We start from the raw sequence: 20,273 nt of genomic DNA, 5'->3' as shown, positions 1-20,273 counted from the left end.
CGCCTGGGTAGCGCAGTCATTAAGCGTCTGCCTTCGGCTCAGGGCGTGATCCCGGCGTTCCGGGATCGAGTCCCACATTGGGCTCCTCTGCTGGGAGCCTGCTTCTTCCTCTCTCACTCGCCTGCTGTGTTCCCTCTCACTGGCTGTCTCTCTGTCACATAAATAAATAAAAATCTTTAAAAAAAAAAAAAAGAGTCTAAATCACTTCTCTGGAAGGCTTTCTTACCCGCTCCCCCACCCCTGCCCCCACCACCACTTGGGTGCCCCTGATCTGACCGTCTATAAAGCCCTGTGTACTTTATACTATCGTACCTTCCATATTCTGTTACTGTTTTCTGCCCTATGTCAGTTTCCTCATTTACACCTTGAGCTCCTGAGGGCAAGGCTGGGTCTTACTCATCTTTGTATTCCCAGTGCCCACCCCACAGCATGACACCCAATAAGTAGGCAGTGAATTTGTCAAATGACTTAGCACATAAGTAAAGAGGGCTGAGAGAAGAAACAGACTGTTTTAATGCCATGACAATTTAAATTAAAACTATGATGGATACGGACATGCTCAGTTTATGCAAATCACATGTCTTCCAGTTGTCTGGCTCCAGAGGCTGCTGGCAGCCAGGGCCGTTATTCCTAACAGCTACAACCTCTTCTGACCAGGAATTCCCACGAGGGTGGCCCACGGGGGCCGTGCCTCAAACCTTACTATAAACCTCTCTATACTAGATGAGGAGACAAAAACCCCAAAGCAAAACCAAACCAAACCAACAGACCCAACAACAGCATCGCAGGGGAAATCCTGAAGCAGCAAAGTGTTAGAGACGGAGCTGCTTTGAAGGGAAGGGTCTGAAAGTGGTCCAAGGGGTGGCTTCATGTGCAGAGAAACAAAGGGCAGGAAATGTCCATGGTGACTTCTACTGTGAAATCCACACAAATTCCCAGCTCTCCTGAACTGAGGCCCAAAATGTTCTCAGCTCAAACTGGCAACGGCTGGCTTTCGTGTTACTTTCTTTCTGGGGCCCGTGGGACACACCTGAGAATTAGTGGTAGTTTTAAAAACGGCTCTAACATTCTATTTCACCTCTGGCTCTGCCTGTAGCAAGCCTTATTCACTCCCTCAACAGACACAGAGTAAGGACCTTCTCTATAAGAAGCACTCTGCGGTCTTCCCTCGGGGAGCCTATATTCCGGGACTCACATCCCAGGGAGCACATGCTAGAACTGGGGGCTCCCCGATGAGCAATAAAGTCAAGATGCAAAGTTGATCCTATGAAACTGCCAAAAACTTCTAAATTTACTTCTTTGCTCAGTTGAACTACAGCAAATATTTGCACAAGAAAAAGGAACTACCTCTCTTAATCTCAAAATGTCATTTCTCCTGGTTCTCCCTCTGCCCCACCTCTGCCCCAAGGGGTCAGTTTGAAATGTGCAGGGGGAATATCAGGTGTTTGGGGTGGGGGGAGGGGCGCTGCAGGCATTAACTGAGCAGAGATTCAGGACACAAGCGTCCTACACAACGAACAGCTGACCCATCCAGGATGCCAACAGTTAGTTCCCTCGGTGACAAGCACTCCTGGTCTTTCTGGAAGCTCATTTGAATGGAAGTCAAGTCAACAATGAGCCACGAGTGCCTCCTGGGTGCAAGGCCAAGTACTGGGTACTAAAGGAGATTTGGAAGTAAGACAATGGCCTAAGTCCTCATGACGCTTAATGGCCGAACAGAGAAGGCCCAGAAGAGCCAGAGGAGATCTCTAAGTGAAAGATATTTCCTTTAATCTGGGGAATCGGGAAGAGGTTTATAGAAGAGATGATGTGTGAAAGGACCTGGAAAGGTGTGTGACAATAACAGAGGAAAATGGGGGAAGGGGACAACTGTGCAGACAAAATGTCACTCACCAAGACATGCACGATGGGGTGGGGAAATTTTTATTTTCTGGGGGAAAAAAAATCAAGCTCATAGCCACAGAGAACAGATCGGTCATTGCCAGAGGGGGGAGTGGGGTGCAAAATGGGTGAAGCAGGTCAAAAGGTACAAAGTTCCGATGATAAAGTTAGCCAGTCCTGGGGGTGTAAGGTAGAGCACGGCAACTACAGTTAACAATGCCGCAAAGCATATTTGAAAGTCACTAAGAGAGTAAATCTTCAAAGTTCTTACCACAAGAGAAAAAATTTCTGTAACTAGGTTTGGTGACGGATGTTAAGTGGACCTACTGTGGTGATCATTTGACAATAGGCACAAACACTGAACCACTGTGTGACACGCCAGAAACATACAGAATGTCGTAAGTCAATCACGCCTCGACTAAACAAAATTATCTTCCGAACAAGACGGTATGAAAGGACTTAGAGGGAGAGCCTCCGCTTGTCAGGAAGCTGCTGTGTAAGTATCACGTGATAACGGACCTGAGTCTGCAGGGCCCGATGCCGAGCCCAGTTATTTCGTGTCCAGCAAGAGGAAGGATTTGCTTGTTGGTCCAGCGATGGAAGGAAGAGGATGTGAAGAAAAGTGAAATCGGCACCAAAAAACAAGACTTTTTTTCAGCTACATGAAAACCAACCAAGGAAAATAATGGGTAAAAGCCAAGCTCAGAACACAAGGCATAGGAAAATCTCTTTGTTGTTCCTGAAAATTCTGACTGTTTCTGATTTTGTTTGCCTCTCCAGTTATTGATTATTTTTAACTTCGTAAATCACCCTCCTACCAGAAGCAGGGACATCATTTTTGAGGAGGAGTCGGCCCTCAGCTCCTGCGCTAATGCTGCTGCAAACGGACGGGGCCCCCCTTTCTTGCTTGCCTTGAAATCACATGAGGGCCTAGAACAGAAACCGTAATTCTCCATCTTGTTGACAGATACCCCAGTGTACTGAGCACAGGGGTCCTAAAAGTGGGAAACAGAGTTAAGTGGCTGTGTAAGAGACAGCTTATTCAGTGGAAAATCAGATCGGAGGGGGTCTGACCGAAGCCAAATCCCTGTCTACGTAAAATACAGTGCCCCCGAGTTTAGGTTTTATTGGCTGAGTGTCGCATAAATGCAATAAAAGCTTATGATACTCTGCTTTCCTTGCAATAAATATCCACTTTAGCAAATTGGTAGGTGGAAGGAAACTAGGTTCTAAAGAGTGTAAATACCTATAACCCCACGCTCGGGGTGGTTTCGTGTGCAAACTCTGGGGGATCAGCAGCCCCGGGGACAGCTCATCCAGCTGCCTCGTGAGACCTGGCACTTCGGAGAAGGTTCTTCTTCCCAAGAGGTGGGTGTGGGAGGCTACAACCCTGAAGGGTCAAGGCTAAGTCACTGCTGGCCTCTCTGCCCTTCACATCTTTGCTAACCAATCACACAGAGACATCGAGAGGTCTCCAAAGACCCCACGACCACGTGAACAAGTAAATCTTGTTTGCTTTCTTGCCACGAAGGTACACATGAGTCACCTGCAAAATGGGGGGGCCCTGGGGTAAGTAAGCCCTTGGGATCCCCATTCACAATCTGGGCCGTGCTCCTGCCCACGGACACTCCGTCACATGATCACACCCCTCTCTTGCCCACATACAAGAGGAGCTGCGGATCCCCAGAGAAACGGTGGTCTACAAAAGCAGTCCATCCGTAATCCTAGACAAGGACTGAAGGGCAAATTGGTCGCTGGGCGGACGCATTATGGCTCTTCTCCGTGGTGGAAGGATCGGGACATGCTGTCCCTCAGGCACAGCTGAGAGGCTCTTTGATGCAAAAGGAGGCCTGGTGGGGGGACAAGCAGGTGGCTTACCTCCTCTCCGGCCTCAATGTCCCGGACTGCTCGCAGCAAGAGGTGGGGCCCATTGAACACAATGGAACAATTGGGGTCACAGCTGTGATTGAGTAAAGACATACTGGAGGAAAGAGAAAAAGAGGGTAGCGTCACTCATCAGACAGAATCCAGACAGAGTCAAACATCTACAGTTAATGACAGGTAAGGTGAACAGGGCACCAGGGACTGAGGGCTCTAGGGGAAGTCCCAGAAAGGTCACTAGCCCACGTCACATAAGCGAAATGCTCTCCAAGGCGGAGGCTTCTTAGGGAAGTGAGTTAACGAACACCTTTCCTGAGTGCTTCCTGGGGGTGAGCATGGGGGACAGCTGTCTCCTTAGATGGCAGCCAGGGCCCCACTGGTCTTTCTCACACAGCTCTGGTCTGTGTGGCCCCTTTTGCAGGCCCTCCCTCCTTAAGGATAACGAGAGTCCTCCCTCTTACGCAGAAAGCCGACGGCACCTTGCTGATGAGACCCTGGAGCGTGTGGGGCCCCAGCCCAGTGGTCACCACGGAGGTGACTTTCCACCATCTGGGAAAGGGCATGAATTTAAGCGGCAGCATACTGGATAATACTCGGAAGAACTGTGAGTGAACACTCACTGTGCAGAAAGCACTGTCTGAGCCCTTACACAGGTTTCCCGAGTTCAAGCATCATAAGACTCTCCTGAGATTCTCTGAGAGACGAAGGAGCGACCACGGGGAAGGAAACGGCTCGCCCCGGACGCGCACCTAGAAGGTGAGACCGCATCGGAAGGAGGCGGCGTGAACTCCGAGCCTGCGCTCTGACCCATCTTCCTCGGGCCAGACCCACAGACCCGTGATTTACAACACTTGTGAGAGTAAGAAAAACAGCTGAATTCTCAGGCTCACAACTAACGATGAGCGGGACCATATTTGTATTTGCACCTTCCCCGCACGAAAACAACACGGACCGAGGAGTGACTGTGGCGTTTGGGGAGGGACAGCCTGGCCGCTCAGGGGAAGAGGGTCACCTCAGCGGCAGTGGCACAGAACACTTCAGAAGGCCAAACCCTGAAAGTCTGGAGCAATGGAGCTTGGAGTCTGTGAGCCGACAGACGAAATAACCCCAACAGGGGCAGCACAGCAAGTCTGGTGAAACGCTCCCGTGCTTCTGCCCAGGAGGCTGGGGAATAAGATCAGGGCGGCGGTGAGGGAACAACCATTTTTTTTTAGATTATTTATTTATTAGAGAGAGAGAGAAGAGAGCATGAGAGAGGGAGAGGGAGAAGCAGACTCCCCACTAAGCAGGGACTCGATCCCACAGGACTCGATCCCAGGACCCTGAGATCATGACCTCAGCCGACGTCCGACGCTTCACCGACTGAGCCACCCAGGTGTCCCAAGGTAATAACCATGTTGTATTAGCACCTACGATCCCCAACTTCTCACCCCAAGGTCCCCGAGAGCAAGAATTTAGGTGTGAGTCTACCTCTTTGCTCAGACCGCAGCACAGACTACAGGCTTAGAAAATTCTTTTCTTTAAACTTAACATTTTCCGTTTTGTTATAATTTATCATCAGGTTTCGAGTATTGCTCTTGGAGCAGCTGCTGCACTTGCCCTTCTGACACCTTCCACAAGGTCGGGGAGCGGGGTGAGTTACAGCTGTTTCTTCCATACCTTGGATACAGGCCAACACCAACTTCCTGCATCTCCGCGTTACAGATGGTGAAAGCATTGCAGATCACCTGTGGAAACAAGGGGGAGACAATCAGGATTACCAGAGTCGCCTAAGAAACTTCGCAGGCAAGAGCACAGAAACGTTCAACATCAACTGTAGGAGTTTTAATACTTTTAGTAGTTGCTCTGGGGAGATCCCAGCCAAACAGGGATGCTCTTTCATTTGCAAAGAAGGTATCTGGGACGCACTTTCCTTAAGCACATCGGGTTAAGTGCAGGAAGAGCGACATCGTGTACAAAATCTCAGGCTTAAACCAGCACAGGGCCTGTGCATTTCAATCCGATCCTCCCCTCCAGTTACTCAGTCCCAGGACAGATTCAAGTTTCAGAATACAAATAATCTATTTATTGAGAACTAGACTCCTACCACGCTGGATTTTCCCCCCTCAAACTGCCTGCAGTTTCCAAATGCCACTGTGTACCTGTGAGGAACAGCAGCCTGTCTTTGATTCCCACAAAGACGGAAGGACATGCTGAGAGAGTCTCTGATCTCAGTTGATGGACCACAACGAGTAAAGGAAGTCATTCAGTCCAGCCATGGCACTTACTAGGGACATGGAAGGGCCTCACTGACTACATAGCACAGTCCTAGCCCCTATGGGCAGTGAGCCAAAAGGAATAAAAGATGCAACCACTGTGCTCAAGGGACCTCAAAATCTATGGAAGGCCACCCAGAATCACAAAAAGACTTCGAATCAGAAAATCTAGGTCCTGGACACACATCGCTGTCTCAGGCAGGTGCTGGGATGAGCACTAAAGGAATAGAGCAAAGTTCCTGCCTTCATGAAGCTTAAATTCTAGTGGGGGGAGGGAAGGCGCACATTCGTGTCAGGAGAAAGAGCAGGTGCAAAGGCCCTGAGGTATAGAGATTCTTAGGTAGAGAGCAACAGCAAAAAGCTAGTGTGGGCAAAGCAGGGTAAAGGAGAAGAGGAAGGGTGAAATATGAGATCAGAGTGGTAGTTAGATCATACAGGTGCTTACAGCCATGTCTAAATTATATTCTAAATGAGACAGAAAGCCACTGAGCTGCTTCTGAGCCAAGGCGTGAATGGATCGGATTTCTGTTTGGAAAGGCTCACTCTGGCTGTCGCGTAGAGAATGGGCTACAGAGAGGCAAGTGGGTTAGGAGAGGGAATAAGAAGCCCAGGTGAGGTTGGAGGCCTGGATGTTGGTGGCAAAAGTGGGGAGAAGTGAGTGGTGCTGCCAATGGGATTTACTGATGGACTGTCGAGGGAAATGGAGGGCGTCAAGGATCGGGTTTGAGCTTGGGCCTGAACGGGCTCCATAATGTTGCCATTCATTAACAGAAGCAAGACTGGAAAGGAGCAGGTTTGGTTGCAGGGAGCTGGGAGCAAGGCCAGGGGCTCTGTTTCAGCCATGTTACATTTGAAACGGCCTATTAGACATCCCAGCCAAGACCAAATCTGAGTGCCTGGAGGGCAGGGCAGCAGCCGGGCTGGAGATAGACGCTTAGGACAAAACAGAACAAAGTCCATCAAGAAGAAAGCAGAAGAGGCCACCGCAGACTTGACATGAACCAGGGACCACAAATGGATACTGACTTACTGTTACAGTTTCCGTAAAGGAAAAACAAACAACAAGCGACAACGACTGTCTCTAAATCAGGCTTACATGAAAGAACGTAAAGTACGAAAAAGCGTTCGGTCCTTTGAGACTCCTCCACTGCTCTGCAGAGCTCTTCTAGGAAATCTAGTGCGACCCATCGTGATGTGGCATTTCCTCTAGAAGTCTGATAAACTGCAGTTTCGAATCAGGAAATAGGGCGGTGTACACACACACACACACACACACACACACGCAGATTTTAAACACACACCAGTTAAATTGCTCTGGGGGCATGTGTTTCGTATTAAGTCACAACAGCATGTTGCCTATACATATTTATGCACAAAAGGGATGGTGGAAATGCGGGACAAAGGATCCTGTGTTTTCTTTTAGAAACTTTACACATTTTTAAATGGGTATGAATCTGGGGGGCGGGGAATAGAAACTTCAACACATATTTTTAAGTGTAACCAGGACTTTACCAACATTAATCTACCGATGACACTGGATCAAACTGATCTAATCTGTTAATTTTTGAATCAAAGCAAAATGTAAACTTTTTTTTCACCACTGGGAAGCAAATTAAAGGCTCTTCCAGAATAGGTTTATTCTGACACAATTTTTTAAAAGAAAGAAAAAAGAGCTAACAAGGGGAAGTGTCAGCTTGGCTGTGTCTTCCTCCTGGAAACTCTCCCCGACCCCTCGGACCTAGCGGACTTACCCGTCTCGTGAGCATTTATCACCCGGCTCATTATTTACCCATTTGCTTGACACCAAACACAACCCCTGGGTCAAATACTCAGGGGGCAGTGATGGTGGTTCCTTACGTGAAAGACACTAATACAGGTTTTCGGGGAGGTGGACGGTCGTGTGGGTGTGGTCCTCAGTGTCCCCAGGGGGTCACTGTCTAGGACAGGGTCAGAGAAGACAGCAGCGTCAGTCACAGGTATCCTGTAGGTGGGGAAGGGGAGAGACGGGGTGTGGTTCCAAACTCTGCCAAGGAGTAAGGAGAAAGTCATCTCCATCTCTCTCGTCTCTAGCATCCAATCTGCTGATATCCCTGCCCAGACCTCCTGTCCATTCTTGCTCTCCACTCTGGCTCATTGTTTGTTTCAAACTCTTTTCCATTAGTCCGATGGATGGGACGACAGGCTTGGGCCTCAGAAGAGAGCCTCTGCTCAAAATGCCAGGGGCCTGGGGCATCCGGGTAGCTCAGTGGGTTAAATGTCTGACTCGTGATTTCAGCTCAGGTCATGATCTCAGGGTCATGAGGTCGAGCCCTGCGATAGGCTCCATGCTGGGTGGGGAGTCTGCTTGGGATTCTCTCTTACCCATTCCCTCTGCCCTCCCACAACCCCCCCCCCAATTGTCAGGGGCATGATACACGGGACACAAAATGTGTGCAAAATGAATGAATGAATGAACGAATGAGCAAGAGTCCCCACATCCTTCACTTTCCCACCCATTTCTCTGTAATTTTTTCCTTTAACTTTCCTCCCTTCTTTTCCTTCTCCTGTTTTCACTGGTACCTATCGGCTACCCTCTCTCATTCTGCCCCACTCCACAATATAGGCAGGATGTTTTAAAGTCCTACTGAGCCAATTCCAGACAAGTTCCTCATTCATATTATCCCAAGCAGCATTGTGTGCCAGTGCTGCTGAGCTAAAACAGTTTAACTTTTTGCCTACTCCCCCTTTTATTAAAAATACCGGTTTCACTCACTAGTGTATCCATATGTGCTCAAGTGAAAATCTGAAAGGAATTTTTCTTTATACCAAGAAGCAAAAGAATGGAAATAAAGCCCAGAAATAAAAGTTTAAACACTTTTCAAAGTATTTTTTGGTACAAACAGTTTTCTTAGAAAATTGCACAGGTTAAACAATTAATGGAGGAAGACTTCACACAGATACCTTTAGAAAAGCATAATAATGGGATTATTTCAATTAAAAAAGCAAGTCAAAAAATTTTTTAAAAACTAAACTGGAGTATTATGGAGTATTACTTTAAAATATTTGGGACACCTGGGTGGCTCAGTCGGTTAAGTGTGTGCCTCCGCCTCGGGTCGTGATCCCAGGGTTCTGGAATCAAGTCCCGCATCAGGTTCCTTGCTCAGCGGGGAGTCTGCTTCTCCCTCTCCCTCTGCCCATCCCCCTGCTTGCTGCATTCCCTCTCTCTCTCTCTCTCTCTCTCTCTCCCCCCCTCTCAGACAAATAAATAAATAAAATCTTCAAAAAAATAAAATATTTCCCATGACATAAAATTAAAACATACATTTATTTTATAATTATCAAATATATTTGTGTGTATTTCCATAGTTATTTCTTTTGAGATAATCAAAAGCCTTTACAATATAACACTCTAGCTTTTCAAGATAGTAAAACTCTAGTGAGTTGGTGTAAGTGATTGTTGAACCTCTGTATTTTGTAAAAGACAACTAAAGTAAAATTTTAAATATTTTATGAAACATGATAAAAACCCTTAACAAAGTAGGTTTAGAGGGAACATACCTCAACATAATAAAAGCCATGTATGAAAAACACACAGCTAACATCATACTCAATGGTGAAAAACTGAGAGCTTTTCCCATAAGATCAGGAAGAAGACAAGGATGTCTACTCTCACCCCTTTTATTTGACATAGTACTGGAAGTCCCAGCCACAGCAATCAGACAAGAAAAAGAAATAAAAGGCATCAAAATTGGCAAAGAAGAAATAGAACTTTCACTATTTACAGACGATATAATACTATTTATACAAAACCCTAAAGATTTTACCAAAAAAACTGTCAGAACTGATAAATGAATTCAGAAAGGTTGCAAAATCAATATACAGAAATCCATTATGTTTCTATACACTAATAATGGAGGAGAAAGAGAAATTTGGAAAACAATCACATTTACAATTGCACCAAAAAGAACAAAATGCCTAGGAATAAACTTAACCAAAAAGATGAAAGACCTGTACTCTGAAAACTATACAACACTGATGAAAGATACTGAAGATGACACAAACAGAAAGCTATTTCATGCTCATCGACTGGAAGAAAAGATACTGTTAAAATGTCCATCCTACCCAAAGCAATCTACAGATTTAATGCAATCTTTCTCAAACTACCAACAGCATTTTTCAGAGAACTAGAACAAATAATAATGTATATGGAACCACCAAAAAACAAAAAACAAAACAAAACAAAAACCCAAATAACCAAAACAATCATGAAAAAGAAGAACAAAACTCGAGGTATCACAATCCACAATCCCAGATTTCAAGCCATTCTACAAAGCTGCAGTGCTCAAAACAGGACGGTACTGGCACACAAATGACACACAGATCGATAGAACAGAACACAGAACCCAGAAATAAACCCACAATTATATGGTCAATTAATCTTTACCAAAGGAGGGAAGAATACACACTGGAAAAGACAGTCTCTTCAACAAATGGTATTGGGAGAACTGAACAGCTACATGGAAAAGAATGAAACTGGACCACTTCTTACACCACACACAAAAATACAAATTCAAAATGGATTACAGACCTAATGTGAGACGTGAAACCATAAAAATCCTAGAAGAGAGCACAGGCAGTAATTTCTGACATTGGCCATAGCAACACTTTTCCAGATATGGCTCCTCAGGCATGAGAGGTGGTTGGGGGTTGGGGGAAACAGGTGATGGGGATTAAGGAGTGCGGTTGTCGTGATGAGCACTGAGGAATGCGCAGAATAGTGGACTCACTATGTTGTACACCTGTAACTAATATAACGCTGTATATGAACTATGCTGGAATACATACACTTAGAAAATATAGGTATAATATATAGATATTCTATGAACCAAATTTTTACGACATTTGGCTCAGGTTCTAGGTCCAGAGCCTGACATTTGTGTTCTGGGATTAAAAGTTCCCCTGTAGCACTCATCCCAAAACACAAAGCGAATACTTCAGAGACTTATTTTATACACGTTCAAATTTCACATGTTCCCTCAAATTTTCTGAACTGAAGGTACTGAAGGTTTTTATTGTAACAGCAGATAAATTAAGGTATTTGAGACATGAGGGAAAATCACCTTTTAATGGCAAAGCTGAACAGCCCTAAGAAAACGTACAACCCATTCAGAAGACAGTCCTTCTAAGCCATAGCAGAAGAAGCCATGCACTCCCCAGTACCCCCTCCCCGATTACCCACTTCTACAAAGAACTCGGTCTGTGTGCGAGTAGCCCTGGCTCGCTGCTAGCCTACCTTAAAGAATGCTTTCCATTTCAAAAGATATAAACTATAAAACATTTAAACCGAAGGGAACTCAGTTTCTACACACAAACATCAGGCAATTTTCTCAAAGCCCATCTGCGTCTCCTTTATAATTTCTCTTTTCAAGGCATAAGTGGAATGTTCAGGACAAAGAAATGTGACGCACGGAGTTTATTAATTAGAGAGGCTAAAGGTAAATTTTCAACAGAAAGTTTACTGCATTTCGTTTTACTGAGGTCTGTGCACAGAAGGAAAGGAAGCAGGGAGAGTTGGCAGATATGAAAACCCAGAGCAAAGGGTTTTGTACAAAAGAGCTGCCCCCTCCCCCGCTACCCCAGCACTACTAATTCTCTAACTTAAGAAACATGGTAAGGATTTCAGTCAGGGTATGTTATTCTTCTCCATGGCATATGACATTTTATTAAAGACAACTATTTTTTTTTCAGAATATTCTCATAAACCTCAAGAGATTTACTTATTTTTTAAAGATTAATTTATTTGAGAGACACTGGAGGAGAGAGACAGCATGTGTGGGGAGCGGCAGAGGGAGGGAGAGAGAGAATCTCAAGTAGAGTCCCCGCTGAGCACAGAACCCCACGTGGGGCTTGAACTCACAACCCTGAGAGCATGTGAGCAGAAACCAAGTCGGTGGCTTAACCGACTGAGCCACGCAGGAGCCCCTAAACCTCAAGAGATTTAAAATTTACCCGATCCCTCCTATCAGCATGTCAAATATTAAACCATCTTTCATGATGCAACCCAGGCCTTTCCTGATATCCTACCCCCTCCTTTGGTCACTCCTTTACAACCCTTCCCTATCCCTGAAAATGAAAGGTATACAATCCACGAACCAGAAGATGAACAGAAGGGAACCAGGCTGCGGAAGGAGGAGAGCTGGGGCGTGAAGAGGCAGCACTTCATGACAAAAAGCACAAATCCCAGAATTCCAGAAACTCCCTCCCCAATTAGTGCAATACATTTTCCCTTTGCTGGGAAATAGCTGGAGAGCCCCGGCCCCGTCGCTATGCTGCTCCCCAGCCAGCCTTGTGGAGTCCGACCTTCAGAAGTTTTCTAATGTTTCTGACATAGGCTCTTCTGTTTGCAAACCTAAGGGACCACTGGTTACAGACAGCAAGCGAGGATGTTGGAAAACAAGTTCAGGAGGAACATAAAAACGGTAATTCTATAAAAGGGACTCAAGATGCTCCATTATAATGACTTTTATCTGGAAGAAATTCTTCCATACCACCTCAAGATGTCTCTAGTATTTAGAAAATGCTAGAAGGAGAACATATAATGAGTATGTAATCTTACTTTAGCAGATGGCATGAAAACTATTAAAGTCTCCGGTGCGTTATTTGAAATGTGTTTGCACCTAGCCCCCTAAAACCTTCTCTTACCTCATCACTTAGAAACATCATGAAAATTATGAAGTTCAATCTAGCTGGTTTTCTAAAGAGTAGATTATAAGAATGATAAGCATCAGGTTTTAAAAGCATGATGCTAAGGCCCAAACCAAAAAATATTCATTTAAATGTATGTTGATAGATAAAAAAAAAACTGTTGATAAAACACTGATAAAAAATATTCATTTAAATGCTGATAAATAATCTAATTTAAAGCAAATTAAACCATGGGTACCACTTGTTAAATGGGAAAGCTAAAAATCTGTCTTTATATTATATGAATATTATTAAAGATTTTGCAAATGTACTTTATTATACAAACCAAGTAAACAATAAAATAATCCAACTTAAGAACTACATCTTTACCACATCCCATATCACAACACACTTGGACATGTGTTCCAGACCCAGTACGTTCGAATACTACTTGCTTCCACAACGGCAGTGGTGTCAATCACGTTTCCAGCTATGGTCACAAAGAGTGCACACTAGACATACTCAACAATGACTTGCAAAAGCTAAAATCAATATCAAGGCCAGTATCCCAAGCGAAGGGATACAGATCCAAAATCACGCCTCCTGTTCTAGAACATTCCCAAGGTGGAGCCACCAAATATTAGCAAATGAGGATTCATAAAATGAAGGCTTTTTGGATAACAGGTCTCTCTTCAGAAACCCATCCACATTTTTATTTTTCTAAGGGCCTTCCTCATGGCAGAACCCATGATATCTTCAACAACTGTCCTTGATAAGAGAAAGCAAAACAGGAACGACAGTCACAAATTTGTCTGTTTTTCTTTGTTCTTCCCTTCAGGATAGTCCCTAACATTCACCTTCTTATATCACTCAGCCGATGAAAAAAGCATTGGCAACAGATGTCTGTCAAGTATGTGTAGAAGTATAAAAGCTCTTAACAGGGTTTCCATTGTGTCATTTTGTTCCCACATCCCGAGGCACAGAAATACGATGATATTCTTAAATAATTTATTGCAGGATATTGTTAGTTTCCATAGCTCTGCCACAGGCGTCCTTTTCTAAAGCGAAACATTTCACATAGTTGTGCTCCTGTCCAGAAAGTGTATTATCACGACCAGCTCAACTTCCCCCACAGACAACACTTAAGGATTCTTCTGTTCAGCTGGAGTCTCTCCAAATGCTCTCTTACGTGATAATCTAGTTTCAGGATTCTCGTTCCAGGTAATTGGAGGAAAAATCTACCCGGAGGCAGTGCGGTACCATGCTCTGTGATGTCTCTTGGTTGGAGTGCTAAAATCCGCAATGCGGTACCCTGGGTGCTGGGCATCCCCTGATGGCGGCTGAACAGTGTGGAGACCCACCATGTTTTCCCATCACGTGAACGGAGAAAAGCAAACTACAGAAGAAACGTTCCATGTGGAAGATAAAACCGAACACGAACCAACTGCTTCATGCAATCCTCAGTGAAAGATAGATTCTAGTACGAGCCGGGAGTTGCTTTCTGTAGAAATTGAGGTGGATATTCTTTCCAGGAGAAATTCTATCAGGCAAGGGTTTGTCATGCTGCTCCTACTTGACGTTGACACCTGAGGGAGTCACTACCGCACATTACAGCATGAGGCGTGCACACGGTGCATCTACAAGCGCGTGGGCATGGGGGTTGGGGGGGTGTTCTGGGGACTAGTAGCCGGGGCGGGTTTCTGGGAGCCAATGGCACCTCAAAAGGTCCATCCTTCTGGGGTGGCCCACGCATACCCAGTCCCTGGTGACTGAGAAGGAAAAGAGAAGACAAATCATGGCTTCATCCCCCACCACCCCCATTTCTACAGAGATAGCTCAAAAGTACCCCTTCCCTGCTTCCTTCAGTCATTCATGTGGACAGCCAGGGACACAAAACACCCTGGTGGGATTTCTACTTGATCATTTGTCTCTCCTGGCACCACAATGAATCTCCTGACCAGATTCCTGAGTTGGCCCCTAAATGAAACACCAGCGTGCCGCCCCTGCACCCCTTTAGTGGTGACCTCCAGAGAGTCCCAACGGAGGTCCCCTGCCTGGGTCAGCGTTCATCAGAATGTGAAGAGAGGAGGGAATTTGGAAAAGCAGATTAAATACATCTTTTCTTTTTTTTTTTTAAGATTTTATTTAATTATTTGAGAGAGAGAGAGTGAGCACAAGGGGGGAGGGCAGAGGAGAGGGAGAAGCGGGCCCCCCCACGGAATAGGGAGCCCAACACGGGGCTTGATCCCAGGACCCAAGATCATGACCTGAGCCAAAGGCAGACACTTAACCGACTGAGCCATCCAGGCGCCCCTATATCTTTTCTTTTTTAATGCCCACTACTGATTCGGTACCAGTGACTTTGTTAGGTTAGCCTTTGTGACTTACACATAGCATTGCTAATAAACCAAGACAATTGTCATAATGCAACAACAAAAAAATCTCCTCTTGCCCTTCTCTCTTTCCCTCCTTCCACTGTCTCTCCGTCTGCATTCCTTCCTACAAGCACTCAGTCAGTGACCTACACCGACCAGGTAGGCTCTGGAACCACAGGAAGGTGTCCGCACTGACCGCGCCCTCCGTGATGCTGAGACTGGCCGGGGACATGGCCACACTAGGCAATGAATCACATGCATGCCGCACCAGTGCCCAGCACACGGGTCATGAGCTCAGCTGGGACAGGTAGGGGAAAGGAGGTACCTCAACCCGGACTCACAAGGATCACCCACGCTTCTTATGCCTTCTGTGACATGGTGGGAAAGCATCAGCTGAATTATAAATTCCGGAAAATGTTTTCCTGAGATTGAAGGAAGTTGGCATAAGCTTCAGACCCACACAGATGATGTCGGCTTCCGAAAGTGGAAGGTGGTGACATCTGATAACAGCAGACGCTACAAAAGTCAACACCGAGAAGTAACAGGAATCACGACACAGGGTTTTGCCACAGCATGTGGAACGAAATACAGACCCATGGCATTCCCTGGTTTTTTAAAAAAACCTTACAAACCTCTAAAATGTGTCCTATTCCTTGTCTACCGCACTGCAAGTGGAGAGGAAGGAAAAAGCAGAGCGATACTAAAGACAGTCATGCCTGAAATGCCATGATGTAATTCTTTCTCTGAAGAGCCAGAAAGGAGATGCAGGGAGGGCTGAACTCGGGCAGGGGCACCTGACGAGAGCAGTCGTGGGTGGGGGGTGCTGGCAGGGGTGTTGGGACCCAGTGGCCCTCAGACCTTTCCTTCAACACATGCTGAGACCAGCTGAACATCACACCACTGAATCCACTGTTTCCAACAAGGCAAGGGCCTCACTGAGGAGCACCTGTCCTGCCTGAGGGAGGAGCACGGGTGCCCCCACGGTGCCCCACCTCGAAGCCCTTCTGGTTCGCAGTCTTGGGGGGCTCCAGCCCCCTCACAAGGGAGCTCTCAGAACAGTGTCTTCATTCTAAGGATGAGGAAAGGAAGGCTAAGAGAGATGGATCCACCATTCTAAGGCTGGGTACTCACCTGCTCTCACGCATCAGCGAGATTTAGTTTGTCAAAATAACCTTCCCAGCAGAAAACTCAGCCCTGGAGGAATTACACACAGGACAGGCTAGGGGGAAGGGGTTAAGTGCCAGGAAAGGTCTGGAACGGTGCTGTCCTGTACCCCTGCTGGCAGAAACACAGGTTTATTCACTCAAGCATTATGGGCCTTTTTATTTCAACACGCACAGTTGAGGCACAGGAAGGAGGGACGAAAATCCAGCCCTTTCAACTGTTTGCCTAGAGAAATGAGAAAGTAAAAACATGTCACGTTCCTCTCTAATTCTGACAAATTTTAGCCTTTCTCGGCCAAGATAATTTTCCTGATTATTGGCCATATTTCTTTGTAAGTCACTCTGTCCAGAACCAAGTTGCACTAATGCAGTGCAGTACTCGAATCTGTCAGATCAGTTCAGAAGCACATGAGTCTGCTGCCCGTGCACGGCCCTGGGAGCCACAACGCACCCCCCCCCACCCCGATCATCAGCAGGAAGGATTGCTGGGGATTGCCGAAGACCAGCTGGGAGATGTGAAGGAAAATGTATGGCCTTTGAATTTTCCACTCTCCCTCCGTCGGACTGCAGCCAGCCACCATTACCAAATTAGTGCCACAAAGAGAGGGATTTTCTCTCCCTGGGGCAGGCCAGAAAGATAAATCAGCTACAAAAGAGCAAATGGCTACAGGAAGAAAGAGAAAATGAAGGTCCGACACTCTGTCGTGCGAATGTCACAGTATTTGCAGGTGGTCACACACGGAGCCATCAGAGAGAGAACTGCAGAGAACCCTCCCCTCCCACTCTGGGCCTCCTCCCATCTCCCCCCAAAATAAATGTGATGGTTTTCTCTTTCATAAGCACCTTTCGCCTTCCCACCTGACCACTTTTTTTTTTTTAAAGATTTTATTTAATTATTTGACAGAGAGAGAGACAAAGCACGAGCAGGGGGAGCAGCAGAGGAAGAGGGAGAAGCAGGCTCCCCGCTGAGCAGGGAGCCCCACGTGGGGCTCAATCCCAGGACCCGGGAATCATGACCTGAGCCCAAGGCAGACGTTGAACCGACTAAGCCACTCAGACGACTCCATCTGACCGAATGCAAGTTGGTACAGCCACTTAGGAAAACAGTGTGGAGGTTCCTCAAAAAGTTAAAAATAGAGCTACCTTATGACCCAGCAATTGCACTACTGGGTATTTACCCCAAAGATACAGATGTTGTGAAAGGAAGGGGCACATGCACCCCAGTGTTCATAGCAGCAATGCCCACAGTGGCCAAACTGTGGAAGGAGCCAAGATGCCCTTCAACAGACGAATGGATAAAGAAGCTGTGGTCCATCTATACAGTGGAATATTACTCAGCCATCAGAACGATTACCCAACATTTGCAGCAACATGGACGGGACTGGAGGGGATTATACTAAGTGAAATAAGTCAAGCAGAGAAAGACCATTATCATATGGTTTCACTTATATGTGGAACATAAGGAATAGCAGGAAGGACATCAGGAGAAGGAAGGGAAAAATGAAGGGGGGGAGATCAGAGGAGGAGACGAACCATGAGAGACTATGGACTCTGGGAAACAAACTGAGTTTCAGAGGGGAGGGGGGTGGGGGGATGGGCTAGCCCGGTGATGGGTATTAAGGAGGGCACGTATTGCACGGAGCACTGGGTGTTATACGCAAACAATGAATCACAGAAAACTGCATCAAAAACTAATGATGTACTGTACGGTGACTAACATGACACAGTAAAAAAAATAGTTATAAAAAAATAAAAATATCAGGGAATTAGTATTTTTATGTGGGGTGCAATGTGCTAAATTATGTGTCTACATTTCCATATTATTGGCCAATTATTTTTGATGAGGAAGAACCCAGAAATAAAGAACCAGCATTTACCAGAAAGCTGTAAAGCAGAAAACTATGAGAATTAAAAGAGATAATAATGCATGTGGGCCTGGGAAGGGCTCCTGGTACAGAGAGAGCTTAGTAAATAGTAACAAGATCATTATTATTACCAAAGTTCATCGACTGTAAGACGCACTCAATAAAGAGTCAGATGCACCATGTTATTGCGTTCTACTAAGAAAAAGCATTAGCAAACTATGTCAGGCTAGCTGTTGTGCAATGGATTCCAGTTCCAGGAACATAAAATCGTGAAAAAATACACAGTTTGGAATTCATGAAATTCAGCATCACTGTGTATACCCCCAGGTGTTGGCAGAACAGAAGTTGTGCTCTGCATAACCAATGTCTGAGGACAGGACATTTGTGTCACCTCAGCCACACCGGGCCCTGAGGTTCCAGCCACCCCTCCGTCTCTCGGAGCTTCTGCACCGAGCTGACCAGGTTCGGGTTGCTCTCCTGGACTCTCAGCATCACCCAAACTCATTCACCACCACTTCCGGTTCTTGGTTTTCATCATCCTCAGTCTGTTGTCCTAAAACAGACTCTCATAAGTCACTCAAAACCCAAAATACGACCTTGACCTAAAGTTGCATTGCTTATGCCAAGTTAACGGTCTGCCCAAATTTGGCCATACTCTGGAGGTGACCCAATGCACGGGTTCCCAGCAGCTTCTTTCAATTCTGAGTTAAGCAGGGCAACTTCCCTTGGATAGGGGTTTAAGTCAGTTGCTTTAAAACCCAAGTTCACATTTCTTTTCCCGCCTACCACACAGCTCTCTCTAAACAGCCAAGGGAAAGCACTTAGAAGGACAGTTTGGGTAGAGAAGCAGCCGATGGATTTTAAAGCCCTTCTGACAAACCGTACAGACAGATCCTGAATGTTCTGGAATCTGAGCTGGCTATTTTTCACTGAGAGCACTGGCCTTCAAGACTATTAACATATATGGGAACTGAAGAAAGATACGTAAAAATATATACAGAAATCATATACGAACTAAACCAAAATGGGGCACAGGGTTTCTGCATCCCACTTATCACCTGTAATGCCAAGGAGTGGGTGGGTCTCCCCTAATACACCAGCCAGGGTCCTTGGTGGCCAAGAGCCCACTGCATTCCTTGACTATACAAAGATCTGAGAGTGAACTGTCCACTCAGTGGTCATTTTCCCATGATACAAAAATGCTCTCCAAATGTTTTTAAAAATATTTTTTCATGACAATAGGTAAATCCTAACTATTAGAAGTTAGAATGTGGCATGTGGGTGGCTCAGTTGGTTAAGCCTCTGACTCTTGGTTTCGGCTCAGGTCATGATCCCAGGGTTGTGAAATCGAGCCCCACATCAGGCTCCCCACTCGGCAGGGAGTCTGCTTCTCTCCCTCTCCCTCTGCCCCTCCCTCTGCTCATGCACGCTCTAAAATCTTTAAATAAATAAATAAAAATCAGATTATGCTGCCTGTGGTCTGGCCATTAACCCCCCCCCCACTTCTTTACACTGTCCTTTATAATGATTACTCTCAGTATTGCCCCTGAAGAAAAGACACCCAAACTTCCACATTTCTGAGATTCAACAGTTCTCCTACTGCTCCTATCACAAATGAAAGAAGCAGGTTTTCCTTTTCCTGGGTTATACACAGATTTAACTAGTTACTTTAAATAAAAAAAATAAAAGTCCCAACGATTCTTTCTTTCCCTCCAGCCTCATTTTGCACGTGCTCTTCATTTTCCCCCAACATCTAAATGCAAAATAGAACATACCCGCTGAAGGAATCAGGGTTTGATCATTATAGCAGGCATAACTGAATTTGCATATGTGAGGTTTCCAACTTTGAATTCAGAGACAACGAACGAAGCAACAGCCCAAACAAGAATTAATCTGTTGTTTCTGAAAAAAAATTTAGTAAATTATCAAAGGTGGTTAAAGAAATGCTGGTTTTAAAGAAAATAACAGAAATGTTCCTAAGTAAAGATGATTACGGTAAAGCTTATTTGGAGGAGAAAAAATAAACGAAAGCATTAGCAATAAAAGGTAAGCCCGGAGAGCTGAAATGCAAGGATCGCTTTGGGAAATGGAGAAAAAATGAAACCAAAGGAAACAAGGCATGAAAAGAAGGGAGGATTAAGAGAATAACGAAAGAGTCGACAACAAAAATGTTACAGACTCCTAGGAAAG

At 45.6% G+C, this 20,273-nt stretch overlaps 1 protein-coding gene across 2 annotated transcripts in view; it reads right to left on the bottom strand.

Moving 5' to 3' along the window:
* SMYD3 (SET and MYND domain containing 3) overlaps positions 1-20,273 on the bottom strand; it is a 691,979-nt gene that overhangs the window by 144,098 nt on the left and 527,608 nt on the right. For both annotated transcript variants that reach the window (XM_045796289.2, XM_045796297.2), the window contains exons 6-7: positions 5,422-5,489; positions 3,760-3,862 (exon numbers count right to left, since the gene is read on the bottom strand). In XM_045796289.2, the coding sequence (XP_045652245.1) occupies positions 3,760-3,862; positions 5,422-5,489 (171 nt within the window). The remainder of the gene's footprint in view (positions 1-3,759; positions 3,863-5,421; positions 5,490-20,273) is intronic.

Source organism: Ursus americanus, chromosome 2 (genome assembly GCF_024610735.1).
Source record: "Ursus americanus isolate L20-20 chromosome 2, mUrsAme1.1.p, whole genome shotgun sequence".
In the NCBI taxonomy this organism is placed as follows: domain Eukaryota; kingdom Metazoa; phylum Chordata; class Mammalia; order Carnivora; family Ursidae; genus Ursus; species Ursus americanus.
The sequence above is the reverse complement of the archived record's forward strand: the minus strand, read 5'-3'. Positions and strand labels throughout refer to the sequence as shown.